The sequence below is a fragment of the Cylas formicarius genome, unplaced genomic scaffold (genome assembly GCF_029955315.1).
Source record: "Cylas formicarius isolate icCylForm1 unplaced genomic scaffold, icCylForm1.1 PGA_scaffold_12__32_contigs__length_19106922, whole genome shotgun sequence".
NCBI lineage: Eukaryota > Metazoa > Arthropoda > Insecta > Coleoptera > Brentidae > Cylas > Cylas formicarius.
In genome coordinates, this window is record NW_026844225.1 from 16,788,296 (window position 1) to 16,814,214 (window position 25,919).

At 34.2% G+C, this 25,919-nt stretch overlaps 1 protein-coding gene across 11 annotated transcripts in view; it reads right to left on the reverse strand.

The window, feature by feature from the left end:
• Nucleotides 1-25,919, reverse strand: part of LOC132695805 (plasma membrane calcium-transporting ATPase 3) — a 51,564-nt gene that overhangs the window by 10,487 nt on the left and 15,158 nt on the right. For 10 of the 11 annotated variants that reach the window (XR_009617886.1, XM_060660289.1, XM_060660291.1 and 7 more), the window contains 14 exons: nt 6,883-7,053; nt 6,626-6,820; nt 6,192-6,481; nt 5,917-6,127; nt 5,180-5,215; nt 4,195-4,589; nt 3,887-4,129; nt 3,593-3,834; nt 1,670-2,309; nt 1,402-1,608; nt 906-1,104; nt 633-844; nt 421-572; nt 194-329 (listed from right to left, as the gene is read on the reverse strand). Coding sequence is in view for 10 of the 11 variants with exons in the window: in XM_060660289.1 (XP_060516272.1) it covers nt 194-329; nt 421-572; nt 633-844; nt 906-1,104; nt 1,402-1,608; nt 1,670-2,309; nt 3,593-3,834; nt 3,887-4,129; nt 4,195-4,589; nt 5,180-5,215; nt 5,917-6,127; nt 6,192-6,481; nt 6,626-6,820; nt 6,883-7,039 (3,315 nt within the window). In the remaining variant the exon portion in view is untranslated. Of the gene's footprint in view, nt 1-193; nt 330-420; nt 573-632; nt 845-905; nt 1,105-1,401; nt 1,609-1,669; nt 2,310-3,592; nt 3,835-3,886; nt 4,130-4,194; nt 4,590-5,179; nt 5,216-5,916; nt 6,128-6,191; nt 6,482-6,625; nt 6,821-6,882; nt 7,054-10,453; nt 11,064-25,919 lie in introns of those variants that run through there. The other variant, XM_060660286.1, reaches the window with a different exon arrangement.

Below are 25,919 nucleotides of genomic sequence, written 5' to 3' on the forward strand. Positions count from 1 at the left end.
TATACATCATTTTGCCTATCCAAACTTTTGATTAACTGAGCTCTGTTTCAAAAATCAGTCACACATTTCATATCATTACACTATTATAGGCCGGAGGTTGTTTTGAGCTGGCTTAAATCTAGCCAACGTCGGCCTCGGTATAAACACCGCTTTTTACAGTTTACCCAACGTTTCTACCTATTAGGGGACTTACCTGAGTTTGCAACCTAGTAAGACCACGGATCCAAAGTATCTGACCCGCGCGCGGCTTTTTGTCCGAATCCACGTCGAATTTCTCTTCGCCGATGGCGATCGCTTCGGTATATTCTTCCGGATGGCCGCGACCCCATCTTTGAATAGGAAAAAAAAATGCATCGATTAAACTCAAAAATGCGGCGTGGGTGGGGGGGTTCCGTCGGTTTGCAAAAAAAAAAAACTTACGACAATATCTTGGGAAGTTTTCTTGTCGGAATAGTGGTGATCACTTGCCCCCAAAGTAGAGTTCCAACGCCGAAGAAAAGACACCAAAGCCATTGTTCCAATGTAAGGGCTTTAGTAGAAAACGCCATTTTACCATACTGAACGATCAACACCTTTGAGGGAAAAAAATGACGCGTAAGGAACCCTGTAAACGAAACGAGGTAGGTGCATACTTGGGAAGCGCACGTGCCGATCCATATGGTGTAGAATATAGGGTTAGTGAAAATCCCTTCGAAGACGTTTCTTTGTCCGTGGATTTTCCTCGCGTTGAATTCGTTAAATAAGGTCATCATTACGAAAGAGTTAAAAATAACTGTGTAGTGTTGAGATGGCCCCACAAACAGTTCGGTCTGTTTACCCGATTCGATATCCAGCATCAGATGTCCTTGAAAATTTATTAAAATTATTATCAAAAACGGAAAACCACGCCCTCCTCCGAGCCTTACCCCAGAACAGTAAACCGAAGATTATAAACAACTGATATACAGCTTGGCCGAGGATGTTTTTCATCATAGTCCTAGATATAAGAGGCTTGGTTCTTCCGTACGGTTTTCTAAGTAACAAATCGCTAGTCGGCAGTTCGGTAGCCAACGCCAGGGAAGCCAACGTATCCATAATCAAGTTCACCCATAACATTTGCACAGCCTGAATTAATTAACTAAATTATTTTCGTGTGCGCCATCATTTAAATCAATCATTCCAACTGTGAAAATGCATACGACATTAAAGCCTTAAAAGCGCAATCGGCGCGACAGCGTCCATTTTAATTACATTAACGGAAGTAAGGGATTTTCAAAAATTTTACCTGTTGGCAACAATTTTGCCAGAGGTTTTCAATTACCAAATGGACGCGCGATCAAACGCGATATTTCGGAAAATTTCAACGATAAAATCACCTCGCGGGAGTTTGATGAATGAAATAATAATCCTATAGTCCATTACCTTGAGCGGACTGTCCTGGACAGCGCAAGCACCAATAAACGCCACAATAACGGCCACCACGTTGACAGTAAGCTGGAATTGCAAAAACTTCGCTATACTGTCGTAGACGTTTCTACCCCACATCACCGCTTTGACGATGCTACTAAAATTATCATCCGTCAGAATGATGTCGGACGCTTCTTTAGCGACGTCGGTTCCGGCAATTCCCTGGAAGAAAAACAAGCGCCTCAGCGTTGACCAAAATTGCTGAGAAATCAGCTGTGTTTACCATAGCAAATCCAACGTCGGCTTTCTTCAAAGCGGGACCGTCGTTGGTACCATCGCCGGTAACGGCTACCACTTCTCGATTTTCGCTAGCGGCGCTGTCAATTATCCCTTTCACCAAGATGTACTTATCCGTAGGTGACGAACGAGCCAATACTCGCAATTTAGGCCATACTTTATCTAGCAGATGTTGTTGCACCTCTCCCGTGCTGTCCCGAATCCTTCTGTTAAATTCTTTCCCTTCTAAAATGAGGAAGTCTTCATTGGGTTTCACGATGCCACATTTCGTAGCTATCGATCTGGCCGTGTTCACGTTATCACCGGTCACCATTCTCACGGTGATGCCGGCTTTCTGACATTTTCTGATAGCCTCGGGCACTTCCGGCCTCACCGGATCTTCAATGCCGACAACCGCGAGGCAGGTCAAATTGCTGACGATGTTTTCTTCGTCGTCCCAGTTAGGCATGTTGTCGACATGCACTTGATTGATTTCCGCTTTGCCAGTGGTGAAGTCCTTGTACGCAACGCATATTGTTCTGAGGCCGTCGCAAGCCATCGGTTCGATCACTTGTTTCAGTAGACGTTCCTGCATATCTCTGGTAAATTTCTCCAATCGGCCATCGTGACCATAAATGAAGGCACACCTGCAATATCACGCTTACTATCCAAATTGGTGCACCACAACGCATCGCAACAACATGACAAACTCTTAGACTTCATCCAGCATCAACAGTATTAATATTAATACGATAATAAAATTATGTTTCAAAAATGCTGACTCTACACTAAGCGATACGTATAATAATAATTAATAATAAAATTCATTAATTTATCCTGACACCTACGCCCAAGTTTTTTAAGGAAAATGCCACCTATAACCGGCATTTTATGACATTTAAACATGAATTATGTGTCAGCAAAACATTTCAAAAGATTTCTATTGGATAAGCGAAGCCCGATGCCAGTCACGGCATAAAATTGGCCAATAAACATATCACGTCACGACCAACCTAAGCGCTTTTCGTTTGTATTGTACTGTATTTCTAAGAATTTTTCTCAACGTAGATTTTGTCTTCACATACACGAAAAAAAATTAATTCGTACAATTTTAATAAATTGTATTCTGTTTCAAGTAACTCTATGTAAACCTAAACCTCATCAGGAAGAATAATAAAAATAATCAGGATAATTAAATTTAGTAACACCTTTACACTTTTTTTAAAGATTTTAATTTTTTAAATTAAATAATAATAATTGACTTGATTTTTGAACAAAAATACATTTTTTTTTCAATACCAATTGCATAGTAAGTAAATATAGCAGCCGTTACAAACATGGTCTTTGCGAGAAGACCCTATATAATCATTCTAAACTAATCATATGTAGTTCCGCAATGGCAGCAATAAACTTCGTTTTATACGAAATATAAAACAGAAAAATGCAGATTGGAAAAAGTGAATATTTTGAAGATATATTATCGAATTTGTTATTGCATATAATATGACTCAAATGGAAAAAAGAGACCAAAACCGCACGATAAAATTGTTTAAACATTTTACAAAGAACAAAAAAATAATTTAAAAGTTTTATGCTGTAAGTAATTTCGATTTTATTAATTTTGGTAGGTTGATTGATAAGACTATTCTAAATTTTTCTCTGGAACTCTACAACGAGGAACTATGGAAGCTATCTCTTATTCTTTGGGGATGTGGAAGAAGTTGGATCCTCTCGTTTAGATAAGCCGACAGAAATCTATCGATATGCAATTTCCGTGGATTGCTCTGGTTGAAATTGTTGAAATTATTTAAAAAAGCCAGTAAAGCAGGGAAGACAATTTTCCTGATGAGGTTTGAGTTCGAAAAGCATAAGTGGGGGGGTGCAAAATGTTTTATCGTGTTCTGCGCGACAAGACATAATTGTTACTTACTTGTTTAAAATAATTTCAGAAGCACCTTTAGTGAATAATCTATAGCCGCCTCCTGATCGCGGTATTACTGTACTCATTGATTTTCGGACCGAATTAAACGTATAAACCCTCGTGAACGATTCTTCCGGGAAGTCGTCGCGGATATGCTGGTAGTTTTTACCCAACGCAATAGTAAATCCTAAGAGTGCACATTCGGTTTTGTTGCCAACTTGTTTCGCCAGTTCGCTGGGATCGTCGGAAGGCTATAAAACAATGTTAAAGGGAAAACTAGTAAAATTTCAAGCGTTGTCTTACCATAATACGTGACGTATAAGCGCAATTAACGGCAATACCCTGTAAAATCAGATTGCCAACCTGTGCAGGGATATCGGAAAACTTCGGTATTGTTTTGCAAAGTTGCTCGCAAATATAAGACTGTACCACGGTCATGCGATTAGTGGTTAAAGTACCGGTTTTATCTGAACATATGGCGGTAGCGTTGCCCATTGTTTCGCAGGCGTCGAGATGTCTTACTAAATTGTTATCTTTCATCATTTTCTATAATTTAAAACGGAGAGTTAATTTGGTTTTCAATCGGGCACAGGTGGTCGCGCGAAGATTACCTTAACACTATAAGCTAAGGATAGAGTTACAGCCAATGGTAAACCTTCAGGCACAGCTACTACAAGTACAGTAACACCAATAATCAGATGTCGGACTAACTGATTGGCATACGAATTTCGCCAGGCTTCCCCTTGGATAGCGAATTTTTGGACACAAAACTGAATGATTAAAATGACAACCGTTAACACGGCGATCGTGGAGCCAGCGTAACCGATCTGAATCGCCAATTTGGTAAGTTTGGCTTGCAGAACTGATTTTTCCTTTTTATGGCTTGATTCGGGCGGCGGTGCTGAACTGACGTGATTCTCCTTACCGCCATCTTGAACCTCGTGTTTGTTAGCCACGGGAGCAGGTGAATTCATATGACTGTTTCCAGTCACATTTTCTTCATCGCCTATACGGGTTATATAGAAAATATATATTTTATAGGCATTTTATATTGGAAAGCCGCACACGTCCTCGACAAAGTCGAGAATTTTCGGCGGCTCCCAATTTAAACTTTACCAAAGTACATAAAGCAAACGATATTCGTGGAATTAAAAAATATATGTGTATATTAAGTAGTAAATATTAGTTTTTTGGTGCGTTAAATTATCGAAGATGGGATAAAACCTAAAATTCAGATCATCCACATTGGAGTAAATACTTCCAATTCGAAGAAAAGATATCGCAATTTTATTATTTTATTATCTCTATAAATAATAAAAGCATGAAGAGAAAAAAAAATGAAAAATGAAAATTGTTAACGAAACAACATCTTTTTTTTAATAAAATGATTTTCTAACGAAAAAACGGAAATAATCTAGGGTTTCCCTGAGAACTGCGAAACGCACCAAAAAACTAGCAAATGGTTCATAGAACACTGAAAAAAGAAGAACATTGGCATGCAAAATATTAGACTGAAGTTTAAATTGATATTAGTTATTTACATATAAAATATTTACTGCATTTTGTTTATAATAAATAGTAAAAAAAATTATTCACCTGTTAGACTTTTCTTCTTCCGTTGCTTTTTAGCTTCTGTACAAAAACACATGCAAAAGGAGAACATTAGCAATCTCAAAAACACTCCCAAAGTCCTGACATGGGTAAAATGTAAAATAAAATTATAACCAATTTATGGCACGAATTTTGCTAGGATTCTTCCCCCGCTTTAAATTAAATAAACAAATAATAATAATAATAAAAACAACTGTGATAAACATGAATTGCTAAATATAAGAGAGATGAAATTAAATTGAAAACATTGAAGCGATATGTAAAATCAATTATTACATTTGCAATTATTTAAACCTTGAAGATTCCTGCGCCATAAACTGTAAAGTGGCTGTTAGCCAACACTATATATAAAAAATCATATACTAAAAATACACATACATGTGTATTTTTACATCTAAAAACTTATATAATCCAAAAACGATCAGATGTAAATTATTCTGCCATACACGGGAACCAGTTTTCCATCGATAAATATTTCATTTGGTCATTGAAAAATACACATGTACCCAAGGAGTAAAATGGTAAATATCATGGCAGTCACTCTATTTCGGTTTTGTTACAGACATTTAGATAGATGTGCAACTAACAGTGATACACTTAGATGTTGAATGCTTCATCTGTAAGCATCTTGAATGATAAAAGATCCCTACAGATGGGTTTTAGGGGGGCCACGAACTTCAAACAGTACGAAAAACATGCGCATGGAGTGAGAATTGACATACCTTTCTTCATTTTCTTAATTTCCTGCTCTTGTTGATCGACTGCTGCTCCAAGTAGCGTAAATATAATACCTGCTTGTGAATTAACACCCACTGCTGTAACCAACATTTTTCCAGACCCCTCCATCACGTGCGTGCCGGAAAGAACCATCGGATCAAAATGTTCACCTTTTTTCACGTGGTCTGATTCGCCGGTCAACGAAGATTCGTCAACCTTAAGTCAAAAACCAATAATTGAATCTCTTTAATCATATATTAGTCAGTATCACGTCCGTTACCTTTAAATCATTGGATTGGATTAGGATACCATCAGCGGGTAGTAAATCACCATATTTAATTTGACAAATATCCCCTACGACTATGTCACTGACGGAAATTTGTTTAACTTCTCCTGCCCTAATAACTGAAAACTTATGTTCGCCTTCTATCCGACTTTGAAGACCACGAAATTGTCTTTCTTTAGTATAATCATTAAACGCTGTCACTAATACTACTACTATAACCGAAATTAAAATGGCAAGCCCTTCAATCCACCCGTGACTAGTTTCATCATCATCGAATCCAGTTTCTGGAAGGTGTAAAATTAAATTACAAAAATTAAACAACAGCCTCGACAAAAATGATCGCATTTGATAATGTAGCATTTTCCCAGGTCAACTATTATAAATGCTAGATTTCAAATCAAGGCAGAACGACAAATATTAAACCTCACCCTCTTCTTCAGACGGTGGTTGATAGAACGAAAGTCCCAAAGAAACTATGGCCGCTACTTCTAAAATAATTAAAGTTATATCTTGTAAAGCTTCCCATACTAATTGTAAAAATGTTTTTGGTGGTTTTGGGGGAATTGAGTTTGAACCAAATGTTTCCCTTCTATGTTCTAAATCTACTTGTGAGCCACTAAGACCTAAAAACAAAATATTCGGCACGTATTAACGAATGACTGTGAATTAATCGTACAAACGTTACCTTCATTAGGGGATGTGTATAGTTTCTTACAAATTTCTTGAACCCCACCTAAATCTTGTACTTTTTGGATTCCTTCGCGACCTCGATGTTCCATGAGGTCGCGGAGTTGTTTTAAGGATATTCCATATTGTGCGGGACGGCCGTCTATCGTAGCCATTTCTTACTGCAGTTCTGAAATGGAATAGAAAATCTGTAGTTACGGTACGATCTTGGCTGGGAGCGCTTTCATTTTTTTTATCAACGTTAAACCCGATTGACGTCTGGTTTTAATCTTAAGTGTTTATTAACGTAATTCGTATGTATTGTAGTAAAATTAATGACGTTATTCGAACGTCATACATCGAATTTATCACGAAATCCTCTCTCGTTAAATTTAATCTTACAACGGGGATGCAATAAAATTTCGCGGCTTTGTCGCGCCTCGAAAAATTTTTTTCAAGCAAAAACGTCCAGATTAAGATTTAAGCTTCCTTCGCGGACATAAACAAGCGATAAATTTAAATGAAATATAACATTAAACCTTTCAATACTCATGTTACTAAAACATCTGAGAACTTTTGAAATATTTTAAATGCTGCTTTATAGTGTTTATTTTGAAACGGTGGAACTAAAATACCAGAACCCGGTGTTTACTCCGATTTTAAATATTTTAGTCATGCATACCTGTAATATGCAGATTCTTTTACAATAAACCAGTTTACAATAAAATGGTAACTTAATAAAATGGAAGCGTACCGTTGTCTGGCGTAAAACAATATCAAACGAAATTAGTCACCACTGGAATAACAATTATCACCGTTGTAATTATTTATAACACACATACACACACGAAAAACACCGGATTTATTTAAAAACCCATCAGAAAGTATATACAGGTTATGTCAATGTTCTTCTTTCGATAAGCCATAAACCCATTGGCCTTTTAATACTGAAAACAACTAACTAGTTAATTTTCCTCAGGTCGGTAAGACAACAACTATATATAAACCGCTGACATCATCGCAGAATTATTTAAATTATTATCGCAAATGTTTATTAAATGCGCGGAAGATATGAGTAATAATTCTCTAAGCACTATATTTGCATACCTGTAGCTTTAGAACAGGCACCTCCCCCCCGTGTTAGTAGTATTTTGAAAAATATCGATCGAAGATTGAATTTTCAAAAAGTATTTAGACCTACACCACACCTCCGCGGAACCACGACAAATGAATTGAAATTTTTCAAAGGCGCAACTTTAATAGTATAATATAATAACATAAAACTTTTATTGTGCCATCTCAGTCATTAAGTTTTAAGATGTTTTTACAATAGTCAAATTTTGCTTACGTAAACATTTAAACGAATTTAAATGAAAATGGTTATTCCTATAAAGAGATTTACTACCTACTATATCTAACAAAGATAACGAATTATCACATGTCACGTACAAAAGCACTTCCAGGGCTTAGGTTGACGCACTAACCGAATACATACGGGGTATAAAAACGATCAAATACATTGAAAGTTGCGAATAGCAGCAACATCTCGGTTATAAGGACGTCAAATGCAATCTTGAAGAAACTGCCCTGACGTTAATAATAACTTAAAAATGCCCAATAAAACAATAAAAGCTGATAGTCAAAAATATTACGGCATGGACAATTCTGCTGTTTATTCAAAAATTGTGATAAACTTTATTGTAGTGGCGTCAATTTAATATTCGTTTCCAGCCTTCATTTGCATTCGCCTTTTTTACAGTTGCTCTTATAAATCCAATCTACGTGCGTCTCTGTCCTGTGTGGATCTACACAGAGGAATCGAGTGTACTTTGATGTCACAAAATATGATAGAAATTACATTTCTTTGAATTAAAAATGTTTTTGAAGTTCAAGATTGCTAGCCTCTACCTTTACGTTTAAGGAAAGAGAATTTAGAGGGTAATATCGACAAACAAGACAAGGCACTTTATATTTTCCGTATTTTCTGCGAAATATACCTGTACCAAATAACAGGTAGAAAATGCGGACAGTTCCTTTGGCAAAAAAGATTACGTATATTTGCGAGTAAATCATTTTAATGCACTTTCCGCGAAATGCAATACTGATCAAAATGAGAAATGTGGTCGTCGATCGACCCATACGAATCAGGGGAACTCGCTTGTACTTGCAGGTAACCTACTTTCTCTTTAACCTTTTGCGATGTGACAAATTGAAACGATTATTACATAGACACCGTAAAACGGCAACCGCCAAAGTTATTTAAAAAATAATCGCAAAGGCGGTTTATCCGATATTTGACCAAATGCCAAACTAAACCGGCGTAATATTTATGTTTGGTCCGGCGGAATTGAGGAATTAAACAATTTTATTGTTATTTTGTAGCCGGTTCGTAATGTGGAACTCTTAAAATAAAATTAATAGTATTATTTATTCGCCTAAACAAAAATCTAATGCGTAAATATTTTTGCGAAATTAAACGAACGGTTTAACTAACGCGACTGACCAGATCCTTTTATTGTAACCGATTAAAAGCCCAATTCCGCAACTTCAACTTTATGGGTGTGAAAATTTAATGGACGCTAGCGCAATTTAAGAAACGTGAGTTGCCAAAACTAATCCCGAGCCTAGCCCTTAGCCTTTCGCTAACAAATCAGTATATCGATTTGTTGGTTAGGCATCGGAAAGCTCAGAAAAGGTTTTCTCGGATTTACTGTTCGTTCTTAAACAAAAAATGCATAAAGCGCAATAAAAAAATAAAGTAAGACCATTCTTAAAAATAACGAAGACCAGCCTACCTACTTAGGTTAACTGCACTACAAAATACTAAATTATGGTCATACGTTAATTATTAATTAATAAAATATTGTGTTCACATGCAGCAATATAAGACCAAAGCATTTTAACGATCTGATAATTAATAGGAAATCAGTATCAATGCAAATATTTGCCCTTATAGCCGCACTAATCCCACTATCCCGCTAAACATGTCCAACTATAAGTGCTCAATATGCAGGTCGGGTCTTATAACGCAAAGTAAATGTACGTGACATTTTTTCATAATCAATTTTGTCAGTTTGTTTTAAATTAGAAACTTTCCAATTGTTGTTTACGGCGTCGGAAAAAACGGCCAAACACACACAAACACACTATTTGAAAATTGTCCCAGATGATGCTCTTACAACAATCATATGAAATTAACTTGGCAGTATGATCGCAATTTAAATTTAGAACTCAAATTAAAAAAATATGCACGTATCTACATAGCATTGGAATTAACAATATGAAACGGCTAACGGTCAGGCAAAAGGGACCGTCCGCACCAATCGTATAAAATATTTTTTAGTTACAAAAGGAGAAGAGGCTTTGATTGGATCTGACGAAGCGAAGAAAATTTTAAAACTCGTAAACCGCGTTTATCAGACCGTGGTAACGGATAAAATAACAGCCCGGCGAAGAGAAAGTGGATTTGAAAAAATACGGAACCCATAATATGACCGGAATAATTCGTAGAGTCATCCTATTTATTAGAACCGCAGTGACGTAAACGTAAGTAAGTTATAAGCAACATATGACATTCAACTTTACGCTACCTGAGCTTTATTCTAGTCACACGACGTTTCTGAGTTCCAGTTCCACCTAGTTGTCGTGACGTACGATTGGATTCACTGCACGCTGCCAGTCCGTAGAAACATATTGAATCACTTTTCTAATGATCGTCAACGTCATAAATTGTCGATAATAACGAATAGCAGTTATTTCATATCCGCAAAGTAAGGTCCTTCACAGCACGCGCTAATATGCAAATATAACTCGGACGTCATTCATTAGCTTTTTCGTCACTGGCCGTTTGAAATTCAGAGTTCGCGGTGAAAAATCAAGCTCAGCTACTCCTTTTTACCGGGCACAGAGTCAATTAATCAGAGCGCGTTGCGACTTTTTGGGATTATTTTGATTTATAAAATTAATGATCGGAGGAAGCACTAAAACAAGATCCGTCCTTAAAAATGCCCCGGCAATCACAATACCATTTAAAAATCCACACATCACTGAACCATATCGTCCGGTAGGCAGAACCCCCCCATGCTACACACACACGAGTTGAAACGATTGCGGATGGTTGATGTATGACGTAACAGGCCAGGAGCCCAGCGATCGGATAAATTTGTAAATATCTGGGACTCGACGGACAATGCAAATGCGGCTATGACGAACCAGAGAGTGGATCTGATGCTGACTATACACAACACTGGCGGCCTAGTGGGACATTGTTGCCACATGCTGCGCAATGTGTTCAAAGTGCCGGACTTATTCGGGGAGGCCGAGCTTTGATGGCAAACGATACTGATAAAACCGGGTTCGATCCTTTTTCGATTGCTTTTTTTCTTCGAGAATGAAAATCGAACGTATCTAATAAAGACATAAAACGAAATTGCAAAGTTTGGAATATGATGCGGAGTAACGGGATGCTAAAAATTGGTTTAAATTTGGCAACGGCGATCGGAAGGTTCGTAGTCTGGTCTGGTCGTTCGGAATCGACAGAACGGCGCCAAATTCCTTAGCAGTGCAGTCGCAGATGCGGTATTATTCGATTCATAGCAACAAATCCTCATTTTTTTAAAAGAATATCTTCTACCATCTCGCGTTAACGAGAGGCGACTAAAAATAAAAATAACAGCAGGTGCTCCGGATTTAATCAAGGCGAGCCGTAAAAAAAAAACCGCCGACGAAGTAAAACACTCCAAGAAAACGATGGAAGTGTGTTTTCTACCGCCGTTTAACTTGACTTTTAAAATTTTTATGCGGAAATTAAACTTTCCACCTATACCGACACTATATCGATCAAATGGCGGACGGTGTGTTTCCTGGAAAATTTCTTGTAGCGCTTAAAGGAAATTTACGGTTTCCTCGTCAAACCGATCCATCGACTATTTACGTCTACATTTTTGCGTTGAAATAATTTTCGGCTTGTAATTTGCTAAACCGCGTATAATATTCTGGACGCATTTATAACAGAATTATCCTGCGATATTATTAGAAAATGTCGCTTATATTTAGAAATTCAATTTACCAGTAAAAACTGAACATTGTAGTGACTATTCTCTTTGTCCATTAAATTTTGTCAGCGAGTGCGCAATGTCTTTAAATTAAATAAAACTTTCGTTATACGAGGATATCCGAAACATACATACATACATTTGCTGAAGACTTAAATTAATTTTATTAATTAAGTTAGTAGGTACCAATATTCGCACAAGTTATGCTTAAAGTCCTAAAATCCTAAATCCTAAAATCGAGACAATTATTTAAATAAATTTTCTCTAGCACAGGGATTAAAATTATTTAAAAAATGTTAATCAAATGAAATAAACTTTTCACTATACAAGGATCTCCGAGATATTTAAGCATATTCGAATAAGATAAATATACTCTTCATCTGCTGAAGTTTTAAAATTTAATTTAATTAATTAATCTTATAGTATATACTAAAATGCAAACAGTAAAAAGTTAATTACATTTTTTAATTAATTTTCGTCCACCCAGTGATTAAAATTTAAAAAATAATAATAAATCAAATTAAATAAAAAACTAACTATACAAGAATTTTCCAAATATTTACGCAATATTCGATTAAGATATATGTACCGTTTCATTTGCTGAAGTCTTACAAATTAGTTTAATAATAACTACTAAAATGTAAACAAAGAAGAGACCACTAAATTTTCTTCGGCACAGGCATACAATTATGTTTAAAAAGGTTAATCAAATTAAATAAAATTTTAGCTAAACAAGGATTTTGCAAACATTTAAGCATATTCGAATGAGATATACCTTTTCATTTATAGAAGTCTTAAAAATTAATTAAATTAATTAACTTAATAGTACATTATAAAATCTACACCAAAAAGAGAAATTACATTTTTAAAGTAACACAATGATGAAAATTATTAAAAAAAAAATTTTCACATTTACTTCATATACATATACTTCATTTGCTAAAGTCTGAAAAATTAACTTAAGGATTGATATATTTTTTTAAATAATCAAATTAAATACAATTTTCGCTATACTAGGATTTCCTAAACATTTAGACATGTTCGAATTATACCTTTATATTTGCTAAAGTCTTTAAAATTAATTGAATTAATTAATTTAATAATACATAATAAAATTTCGACAAAAAAGAGACAATTACATGTTTTAATTAATTTCCTTCAGCACAGTGATTAAAATCATTAGAAAAAAATCAAATTAAATGAAGGTTTCGCTATTTAAGGATTTCGAATTCGAATAAGATACACCTTTTCATTTCCTAAAGTCTTAAAAATTAACTTCATTCATTCATAGACACTAAAATCTTAGCAAAAAAGAAACCATTACATTTTTCCCTCAGTACGAGGATTCATTTTTTTTTTTTGAAAAAATCAAATTAAATAACAGTTTTCGCTATACTAGGATTTCGTAAACATTTAGACATTCGAATTAGATATACGTTTTCATTTGCTGAAGTTTTAAAAATGAATGTACCAATATTCGAATAAGTTATACCTTTTTATTTTCCGAAGTCCTAACACTTAATTAAATTAATTAATTTAATAATAGGTAATATATCTAAAAACGCCATTAAATTTTTAAATTAATTTTCCTCGGCAGCACCAAGGATTAAAATTATTAAAAAATAAATCAAATTAAATAAAATTTTCGCTATGCAAGGATTTTTGAAAATTAAGCTTATTCGAATGAGAATTATATTGTGAATAAAAATTATTTGGTTTATATAATTCTTTCCAAATACATATTTAAATAAAAAGAAAACAATTAAAGTTTTAAATTAAAATTATTTGAAGTACATACAATTTCCCCCGAGTAGAAAGGAAAAGAAATAATATAAATGGTTCGAATAAATAATGAACGAGAACTTACGTAAAAATTGGGTTGCGCAAATTCAAAAATGTGATTAAGTACTTAAAGAAATTAATTAAGAACTCCAAAATGTCGGTAAAGCAAAACTGCAATATCGGAATACCCTGGCCAATAAAATCTCCACACAATTCATTAATGCCTGTATAAAAAATTCCGGGAAAAATCTGATTCTCCGAATTGCAGGACTACAATTCGTTTGTACCGTCCAAACGTTCCGGTTTCCAAGAATCGAAGATATCGGAAATATTGGTATTCCATTTCGTTTCCATTAGTCGCATCAAAGCAAATATCGCGTTGTCAAGACGACTCATCCTAACGGTTGGATTTCATGGAATTTATTAAAACTGCTATCCCGAACGTGTAGGAAGTAGTTTGGCATTATAGTCTCATTTGTTATAATTCATATATCACATAAATAATTCGCCATGCTGCATAAAAAGAACTTATAATTCCCTAGTCTCGCAATGATAGCGCTATATGCACATTACTTAAAGAACTGCGTCAATAACTGGCATATAATTTCCCGTAAAATTAATTATAATTATCGACGGCTACGAGAAAGCAAATTAATTTTTATTAACATCAGCCAAGAAAGTAACCCTGCTATTACTTACAAAACCTTTGAAACCAATGTACTTAAAATTTTGCTTTATGCGATTTAATTAATCAAAGGAAAATATAGAAGAGCACTGCTTCCTGAGCTTTATTTTTTGCGATCATCGTTGTTAAGTACGTGATTAATAGTAGTTCAATATCATAGACGATGAGATAAAAGGTTTTACCTGTAAAGGTGTTTTTAATTTAGAGCTTCCCGCTAAAATATTTTTAAACGGGTCAGAAATCTGTGCAAATCGGCCAGTTAATTTTATTAGTTGCGAAACCGTTATAAAATATCAATGCTTTTTAAAACAATATGTTTCCTAGCGTCAACATTTTGCTGTAGCCATAAAAGTGCCGTAAAACTTTAAAGCTCATTTTTAGTGTTTACGCTGTAGGTATCAATATTCGAAATTAAACGTTTCATCAAATGGCCGATGGGTCATAAATAAAACATTCGATGAAAAGAATGTTAAATTTAAATTGGAAATAGAAACATCGCTTTAGTTTGTTGATATCTTCTTTTGTTTAGTACGCAAGGAAAACATTTTTAGTTTGAACAAACCACATTTGAGTTACGAAATTTTGCAAATTAAATTGCTGACCCTAGGAATCAAACAAACGAAATACATTTTTTTTTATTTGTAAATTACAAAGTTAAGGGTGATTGTTTATATTTTAAGTTTAATTTCAGTTACTTTCCGAGGGATAGTGTGATTTAAAAAAGTTTCGTTCAAAAACAATTTTAAAATAATAATAAATAGAAACAGCAAATTTAAAACCAAAAAAATTGTGAGTTAGAATTTTAAACTATAACTACTAATGAGGCAAATAACATTTTTTTTTAATTTGTAAATAACAAAGTTAAGTTAATTAAGTTAATTTTAAAATAATATTGATCTGAGGTGTTGCGACAACACAGTGTTGTCGCAACAATTGCCATGTCAAAATATATAATTTCAGGAAAATCTGAACTTTTAGTTCTTATTTATTTTTTCTTAAATAATACTAAATAGCAACAGCAAATGATTAAAAATAATTTAAAAGCAAAATTTTTGTGAGTTAGAATTAGAAGCTATAATAACGTCTTGTTGATAAATTTGCTAAGCAACAATATTCAATATTCAGAACAAACCTAGACCTTTCGGCTGGTCTATTTTACAGATGAAATAATTAGAATGACCTTTGCGAGAAGGAAATTGTTATTGAAACTAATATTAAAGGTGTAACCGGACAACGCGCCGGCGTCTGTTTTATTTTCGCTGCTTCCGTAATATCCAAACAATTTCCAACTGAAAACGCAAAGTATTTTAAGGGGTGTTCACCCGTGTAATGGCAGCGGAACATGAACCTCGATCCCGAGGTATGTCTGACCTTTTTATTCGCGATTGTTTACTCACGATAACAGAAATGCATTTATATTATTAAATTTATTAAGATTCAACCGATCTTTCAGTAGGTGTCTATCAACGACATTATAATGGGAAGAAGACGAGACATGTTCATTTATAATTTGGATAAATAAATAATGGATAGATAAAAAAGGCTAAAGCAATTAATTTAAATTGTACCGTGGACCTGATGAACTTTAAAATGACATACAGTTAGTCAAGGAAATGTTTTGACATAGTAAAAAAAGTTTTTATTCTGCATTTCATCATTGATGAGAACAATTTCTACTTCATTTTTAAATTTTCGGATAGAACAGAACGTGTTTTAAGAAGAAAAGTAGATGAAAATCCCATGGTATCCATTCGAACGCTTGCACATGAACTTGAAGAAGAATGTGGCATTACAGTCTCTCACGAAACGGTAAGACAAGTTTCGAAGAAGAACGAATATTCATCTAGAATAGCTCGAAAAAAACCTCTTTTTACAATGCAACATAAAGAGAGGCGATTGTCTTTTGCTGTGGAGCATACTTCAAAACCTAACGAATACTGGGATGACGTTATATTTTGTGACGAGACTAAAATTATGTTTGGGTTCTATTCTAATCAGAAACCAAATTTTAAGTTTTATCAGGATAACGACCCAAAACATAAGGCTCTTTTAGTGAGAACATGGCTTCTTTACAACTGTGGTAAAGTACTGGATACTCCTGCCCAGAGTCCAGACTTAAACCCAATTGAAAATTTGTCTAATTATTTGAAAAAAAACATTGCCAAAAGACTTCCGAAAAATCAATGTGAGTTGAAAGCTATAATTCTGGAGGAATGGAATAAAATACCAGCAGAATATGTGAAAAAATTAATTTATTCGATGAAACGCCGTCTTCAAGCCGTGATTGATGCTAATGGCAGTCACACAAAATATTGATCATCGTAGAATCAAATATGCATCCCGTATTTTGCAATTTATATTAGTATGTAAAAACATTTTCTTGACAATTAAATTCTAGACTTCCTTTTGATTTTTGATCTTATTTCTTAATCTTAATTTTTTTGGTTTTTCGCGTTGTCGTTATTTGTTAGCTAATATATGACTAAACATGAGTTAATAAAGAAAAATTTTAAAAATGCAGTAGTTATTGTTGAAATCAATAATGAAGTGTAAAATAAAAACTTTTTTATTATGTCAAAAGACTTTCTTGACTGACTGTACGTCCCACTTATTTTGGCGTTTCTCTTCATTTCCTTAATTAGTACATGAAGTTGCCTACGACGTATAAAAGAGTAATAAAATATTGACAACATAACTCTCAAATGGAACATTGGTAATGACGTTCATAAAACTGGTCAATTTAAGTTTGTTGGGAAGTCCATTTTATGCAGACACAATTTAACAGGGGCTGGGGCGTGTACTGCGTGTCTCAATCAATTGTTAGCGAGTCAACGGCCAGTAAAAAGAACGCATTTTTTTTGCATTTAAAATTCCGAGCTAGAATGTGAAACGCGTCAAAATCATTACGTAGCGTAATACTTAATTTTATTTTAATCTACCATAAAACACATAGACGACTAAACCGTGCAAAAACCCCATTCTATAAATAATAAAAGCGACGTTACTCCTCCGTAGTAAATTTTTCTGTGCCACTGAAAATACATTTTCGGCCGGTCAAGACGTGAATCGGATTTAATATTTGTTTTGTCCTTGGAAAAATTGGCCAAGCAATCGGAATAACTGGATTTTTCTGATACTTTGTCTCTACGCGATGAAACTTTTTTTCGAATATTACCTCGCAGACCGTCTGGAGGTCGCTTATGTTTTATGTATACGAAAAAAGGCTAATAAGGAACGTCCAACAATTTGCGAGAAATGTGTAAAGAAGGAGGGAGCATTTTGACGAAAGAAAAATTTTCGACATAATATCCAAACGAGCCAGACAGTCTCGGAAATGGTTTAGCCAATATAGCTTTCCAATAATTTAGGTTCTCGAGTCTTTTAAACATCAAACGACAGCCGCCATAAAAAATATGTCATATGCCATCTCAAGCTCTGCGGGAGCTTTGGAGATTCTGATCACAAAAAACATTATTTATTGATTAATAAATTATTTCCGTTATCATTATTTTTTCGTATTTTTTATTGCCAGTAAAATTAACAAAACTTTATTTGGTTTTAAAATGTCAAACCATATTAACATTGCATCATCGGCTTTGACCATTTTCTTTGAAGCCGAGTGTCTCAGATAAATTTAAAGGAAAGCCCTTTAATTAAGTATTCCCTTTTTCCCTTTTTCTTGACTAAAGGCAACTGAATTCCTATTCCTATTCTATCTGTGATGCGTTCTTGTTCTTCACGGCCAGGACGCTGCATTCAGACGTTTCGATCCATTATGCCCGGATGTCTTCACTCCTTCTCCTAGAAGAGCCTTGTACTCTCATGGAAGTATGCAGTACCTCTTTCAAGCTAGTTTCCTGATCTTCTAGACACAGCCTGCATGTGTTGTCGTGGTCCACGCTGATGATATGATATTTATTTAATTTTGATGCACAAGTTATTCCCATAATCAAAATTATCCACATTATGCGGATTTGGTGGTCACGCTGTATACGGCGTTCGAACTCCATAGGCTATAAATGCGAATCCAGTGTAAATCGCACGATTGCAAATAAAGGTTAATTTAGCCCCAATATTGAATTGAAGTAATTAATTTTTACCCGGAATTGAAATCAATAAGGTTTAGTTCAGATCATCGTGGTGTGACAAATTAGACACGGCAACTAAAATGAACAGTTCGTGTGGTGTGGCACAATTTTATAAATGCAATTTCCATTCATATGTGATAACACATATGGCAGATGGGATATTATTCTCGCCTGCATAACTTCGACAAAGCGCAATGCAACAATACGTAGTTTCCATGAGTTGTTAGCAGACGATACTAAAAATAAGCCTTGGATTTAATTAAACGAAACCACTAATTGGCACAACTTTCCATAGTTTACGAGCCGATGGAAATTATATTCGTTAACTAGTCTCGTGAATCATGCCTAACTTTCTAACGCATCATTATCAACAACACCTGAGTTTATATATACGAGGATGAGTCCCGCCGTTTTAATTTGATACAAATCGTTATTGAAACTCCTATAAGCAGCATTTAATTCACCATCAATGCGTCGATTGAGCCAACAACACAGTAATATACTATCGACCTATCAATTGCCTTTATTGATAAATTGACAAAGTCATTCACCACAGCGGGCTCTACCGTGCAATTTTGTTTTGTCTCTTTCGATGTCACCAAACGCTCGAAAATGTTAGTTCAGCGGGAGGTAGGTCCTCCCCGTATTGATTAAGGTGGATTAATCAATATCAACCCGCCACTAACCTACCCCACATACACCAGGCATTTAGTAACGTTGGGATATTTTTGTATTAAGCCTTGTATTTTGGTTAGTCTGTTATTTATTACCTGAAAATTCCCTATTTTATTTTATTTTGGAAAAATCGTCGTTGAGTCGGACACTTATCGTGTTTCATAGCAAGGTCCAAAAACAGTTTAAAATTCGCGAAAAAAAAGATGGATACCGACGTCGGATCAGGGCCATTTCTTATAAGATTATGTGCCTCCTGGAGGGTTAAAAAGGAGGAAAATTTTAATTTTGTAGCTCCAACGGTTCGAAAGTTATTCAGGAAAAACCCAAAGACGAGAACGGAGAACGGAGAACGGACAGACAAAAAGACGGTGATCATTTCTGTAGCAACGGCGATCCCATAGGACCTACCGTTACCGAGATATAAAATTTTTATACGAGCGCAGATACTTTCAAAACAAACAAAAGCTTTATTTATGATTCCATCGATCAAAAATGCAAATGACGTTAATTACTCTTAACAAATTACAATTGTCATTACTAAATTATCAGAGTAAATATTCACTTTTTTTTTATTAAATATACTTAGCGCGCATTTTATACTTTCCGGTAATGCATGAAAATGTCGACGACCGTCGTAAAAAACGTGGATTGTTGTTAGCGCGCTACTGACGCATCGGTTAAGGCGGACCAACCAAACAGCTATAAAACGCAATGACCCACTCAAGTTATTTTAATTTATTCCGTTGTTTATATTTTCTTGTTTGCTTTTATGAACAATTCTTCTGACGCGTCCAATTTAAAATGGACGCGAAGCATTTATAAATGGTACGTGTAGGAAACCAGGCGTATCCCATTTGTACATGACAATACATCAGGATTCTATTTCATGAACTTCGATCAAGTTAAAAAATAATGAAAAGGTTATTTTTAGTCGATTCTGGATATTCCATCCAATTCGGAAATATTATCCCATGTGGGACTATAGATTTTCGATTGGAGCAATATTCTGCACGACCACGACTTGGCCTACTTTACTTTATATTTAATGAGTTTGGTGTTCTAGATGCGCTGATTTTCTGTTCACCGTGCACAGACAGATTGTTTTTTTATACGTTTTTTTTAATCAACAAATACATAACAACAGTTTACAATATTTAGATTTTGTAAACAGTGGGTGAACCACTAGCATCGAATATTAAAATTAACATAAGATAAATAAATAAAAAAATTATAACAATTTCTGCATCAACAAAAAAAATTATTTAGCATTTATAACAAGCTGGGTAAAATAACGATTTTTTTTTATCTGACGCACAAAAACTAGTTGTTGGTTACCTCTAGAAAGTACTTACCATGTATGAGCCCTCAATATTAATGGGAAGATTATCTTCATTATAATCTTGCACCTTCGATTTAGTCTCATATATAAATAATTAAACGCTATTTTAAACAAATGAAAATGACGCAGCAGAGCGTGGAGTAGCGTTGGTCTTTGAATATTATCAGTGTTTGACGAAAAACGAAGATTAGTGTCAATACTTGCTGCAAGTTGCCGAAGACCATCGAGGACTATTTCCTGACTGTAATAAAAGTCGATTTGTATAACTAAATCTAAAAAATATATAAATATAATTTTCCATTGATACTGCATTAAGGCACAACATTTCATATGGTGGAACATAATTCTTTTTCTATTGATGCATTTATTGATATTTCTTGAATAAAGGACTTTTTTCTGAAACAGATAACAAATCGCAATTCTCAAAATTTACTAATTCAATGAATAAATTGAAAATATTTAATAAAAACTATGAATATAAGTACCCCTTCGGATTCCAAAATGTTCGAGTAATCAAGAGACCTTTTTTGTAGAGCATTAAATTCCCTATAAGAATAATTGAAGACATTTCACGATAATTATTTTTCAGTCAACAACGAAAATTTTTTTCTTTAAATTAAAACCGAATATTAATGATCTTTTTGGGATAAGATATGATTCTTTATATATATACGGCTAAATCGAAAATACAAAACTATAATGAGGATAATCTTCCAGTTTATATTAAGAGCTTATATGTGGTAAGTATTTTCTATAGGTAACTAGCAACTAGTTTTGTGTGTCAGACCCAAAGAAAAATATGATCGTTTTGCTAGATCCATCTTAATTTATAAACGCAAATAGCCATTATATATTGTATTATATATACTTATATAAATTTGACTAGTTAATTAATAAGTGGACATTAAGTAGCGAGCTTGCAAACCAGATCATTTGAGACTGAAAAACGTTAAAAGTTGGTATTTCCGATATCTCTAACCTTGATGCTCATGGAGATATAAATTACATAACTTAGCCGGTTAATAGAGATAATATTTTTATAATCGATGACACATTTTAAATATCAATTTTGACATGTTTTCTACAGATTACTACATGTACTTTTCGTTTGATAACACCATTATAATCATATTTATCTTGAAATTAGATCGATTTTTTCTGTGTAAAGAGGCTATCAGTTTATCAGCAATTATAATAATAAATAACGCCACCATCAGGCGCTCGAATAATCAACGCTTAAAGGTGAGTCTGTAGGTTAAACAATTTTTTAATGGATTAAACCTGCCTCAAAGGCAAAGCCGCTTCATTTTGTCGCCAAGATAAATAATTACGAAATAAAATTCTCGAGCCGCAGGTACGGAAAAATGGCAGTCGGGTAATTAAAACACCGCTAACGACAGTAATTGTCGTTAACTAGCGAAATCATCGAATTCCTTTGCTTTTAATTAATTTAGTCCGTATGTGATGGTGTAACAAAGTTACAAATTTCCAGAGACCGATGGCAGAATTGTGTTAAGGAGACAACGATAAGATTTGTAGTGATAAAACGTCGTATTATTAAGTCAGTTTTACAAACTAAACGAATTAATGTCAAGATAAAAGTACCCTAATCTGTATAGCAATTGTAATTAACCTTTTACGGTAGATTTTCTGGTTGACAACACGAATTTGCATAACGTGGATGTAGTTTTAATGGCCCTTTAAATAACTCTGCAATTATAACTTCTAGAGTCAGGCTCGAATAGATAAAAAATAAAAACGGTGAACTTCGTTGATTCGATGGAGTGCGGAATGTGTAAAAAAAATCGCTTTCAACACCTTGACGTCCTTGACACATGGGAAATAAAATAGATTGGTCGAAAATAAACTCGGGTAAAAATGTTGAAAAGTGTTTATACTGCGGGGCGAGTTATACAAAATCTTTAATTGCCTTCTAATACGATATGTTTGCCGTTTAAAAACTGTTTATTATCCATCCAGCTATAACAGCACACATGTTTAATCTATATTCTCTGGACTTTCAAATCGATTTTCGCGACACCGTTGCCAAATATACTCGAACTTTAACAAGCCGGGACGAACCATTTAAATATACTAAAAAGTTGGAGGCGTTGAAATTGAAAAGTTTTATTAGACACCAGCGAAGCAAGTTTTTCAAAAATTGTGTCCGCGTAAACAACCGCATTTTATTAAAACGAAATACAACCGTCTCCCTTATCCGTTCTACTTGAATTTTGGAGCATTCCGCGTTTGCTAAATTATTCAATATGGTAATAGCTTAGCTAAACTTATTCAACCCTCACTGAGCGAAAAAGAATTAATTAAAGCTTTGGGAAAAACCTTAATCATTCATATTTCATAAACTTCGTTAATCTATGCGCGACTTTTCTCGATAACACCTGATTAGTTCCAGTATTAACTAGTTTTGTAAGTGCTGATATTTCAAATATTATACCTCCTGCATTTTAAAATTACACTCTTAATACCAAATAATAAAATAAGTGATAAAACTCTGGCCCGATATAAAGCTGTTTTATAATTTCATCTTTTTTTGACATAGCAATATCTAGACAATTTTCGAAAAAAAGAAATATCTTAAAAAAATGTTAATCCTCCTTGAAAAAAAAAGATAAAACACGAGGAAACTAGATTGATCCTTGGCTAATCCTTCAGTGAAGTCGGTTTATTTTTAGACTATAATTAAAGGCATCTCATCCATCCAGATAACCGTAACAAACTAGGTATCCCTCTCTCTTGCACACCGTAGGAAATTAGGCCTTCCAGAGTTGTCTATTAGAGTTTTTAGTTAATCCACAGTTGTTATGGAACTGCAATTTTACTAAACGGCCGATTATAATGCTCAATATTGCCGACAGCGTCTTTTTCGGAATATTTCTCTTGCGTACTTTATTTCGTATCGAATAACGGAAAAACAGCAGCGCGGAGTTTAATTTTGCTCTAACTAATGGACGAAATCTATATTTAGTTACGCACTTTAGCCTGGTTATGGATAATTATATAAGGATGTAGGTCAACTGTTTTATATAATACACGAGTTGAGCATGGCTTGCCTTGTAACCTTTATCTGCAAAAAGTGTAGGATAGAGTTTATCCAAAACCGCTCTTTAAATTACGTGATATTCTAGACATTGAAAAAAAAAAAAGAATTCACACGGAGGCAACGTGATTAAAAACTCCCTCGTATGCGGCTACGTTCGCTAAATACAATAAACGATATACAGCAGGTTTCCCATTGTATATTCTTATGTCATTGAAGTTCTACCAACTTGAACGAAATTGTTTGAGCTCGATTACCGACACAAAAATAGAATCTTCCTTTCTACCCGTTTCATGTTCGTTAAAAATGTGGGGATGACCATTCAATGCTCGTTTTGCATGAAATTTTCGAAGCAATAATTTCCGCGGTCGATTCTTCAGGAATAATACGATTTACTAAATGTAACAGATACGTAATACCTTACGTATTAATATAATTTGTCAATCGAAACGTTAAATATTTATAATTTATGAGATTTTTGTCGCCCTGAACATTGCTATTTATAAAACGATTTAAATTGATTTACAATAGTGTGGCGTAGAAAATAATATCGCAAAAATTAACCACTGTTAGTCGAGCTATTTACGTTAAATTCAACATCACTTTTTTATACAAAATTTATTTGCTTAATTACGTAGGTAGGTGTAGTAGTGTGTTTAAGCTCGCCCGTGCGTTTTATAAATATTTAAATAGAGTAAACCTAATTTATGCCTCAGAAAATTATTATTAATTGGAAAAATTGATTTCGATTTGAATTTCAACGTTAACTTACTTTATTTGAAACATACGTTCTATTTTTACTTACGAAAATTTAATTATTGATAACGTTTCCAATCAATAGTTCATTTGTTTTAATAACGCCATCGAAGAGCGTAGATTAAGAGTTGTAAGGCGCATTTCGAAGACATTTTATAGTGTCCTAAACGTTCCGGATTTTTTTTTAATTTTAACTTTTTTTCCAATATTTTTAAAAATCAAATTTTGTGTGTTTTTAATAGTCATACCAACCACAAATAATGCCGTCATAATGAGTGTGTAAAATGATATTTCTAATGCATATGTCAACAAAATTATTAAGATTTATTTTGACTTGATGATTGATGATGATTGCCATGTCGGAAGATGCCGGTAAAATTTTTAGGAATATTTTCACACAGAAACGTCAAGATCTACAGTTACTTTTCTTATAGCGGTCGTGGGATCCCTTTGGAATGCTTGAGATATGTTTTCATCTGCATCAACAGCATATTACCTCTTATTGATGAGTTCTTGGAATTAAAAAAGGTGTTACATTGGAGCACAACTTCTATTGGGACGGTAAAGTCCTTGTACATGGTATTACAACTGACATATATATATATATATATATATATATATATATATATATATATATATATATATATATATATATATATATATATATATATGATGACACTATATTCCGGGATATCATCCGTTCGCTCGTTGAACTCCGACTGGAATCCTGCATCCGACTGGAATCCTGCAAATCCTGCATCCGACTGGAATCCTGCAGACGTTTCGCCAAAATCTCACTTGGCATCTTCAATTCTCGCGCTCCGAAAACACTTCGAACACGGAGCGCGAGAATTGAAGATGCCAAGTGAGATTTTGGCGAAACGTCTGCAGGATTCCAGTCGGATGCAGGATTTGCAGGATTCCAGTCGGAGTTCAACGAGCGAACGGATGATATCCCGGAATATAGTGTCATCACATTTTTCCATCCGTGGATCAATAAGTGAGAATATATATATATATATATATATATATATATATATATATATATATATATATATATATATATATATATATATATATATATATATATATATATATATATATATATATATATATATATATATATATATATATATATATATATATGTGATGACACTATACTCCGGGATATCATCCGTTCGCTCGTTGAACTCCGACTGGAATCCTGCATCCGACTGGAATTCTGCAAATCCTGCATCCGACTGGAATCCTGCAGACGTTTCGCCAAAATCTCACTTGGCATCTTCAATGCTCGCGCTCCGAAAACACTTCGAACACTGTTTTCGGAGCGCGAGCATTGAAGATGCCAAGTGAGATTTTGGCGAAACGTCTGCAGGATTCCAGTCGGATGCAGGATTTGCAGAATTCCAGTCGGATGCAGGATTCCAGTCGGAGTTCAACGAGCGAACGGATGATATCCCGGAGTATAGTGTCATCACATTTTTCCATCCGTGAATCAATACGTGAGAATATATATATATATATATATATATATATATATATATATATATATATATATATATATATATATATTCTCACGTATTGATTCACGGATGGAAAAATGTGATGACACTATATTC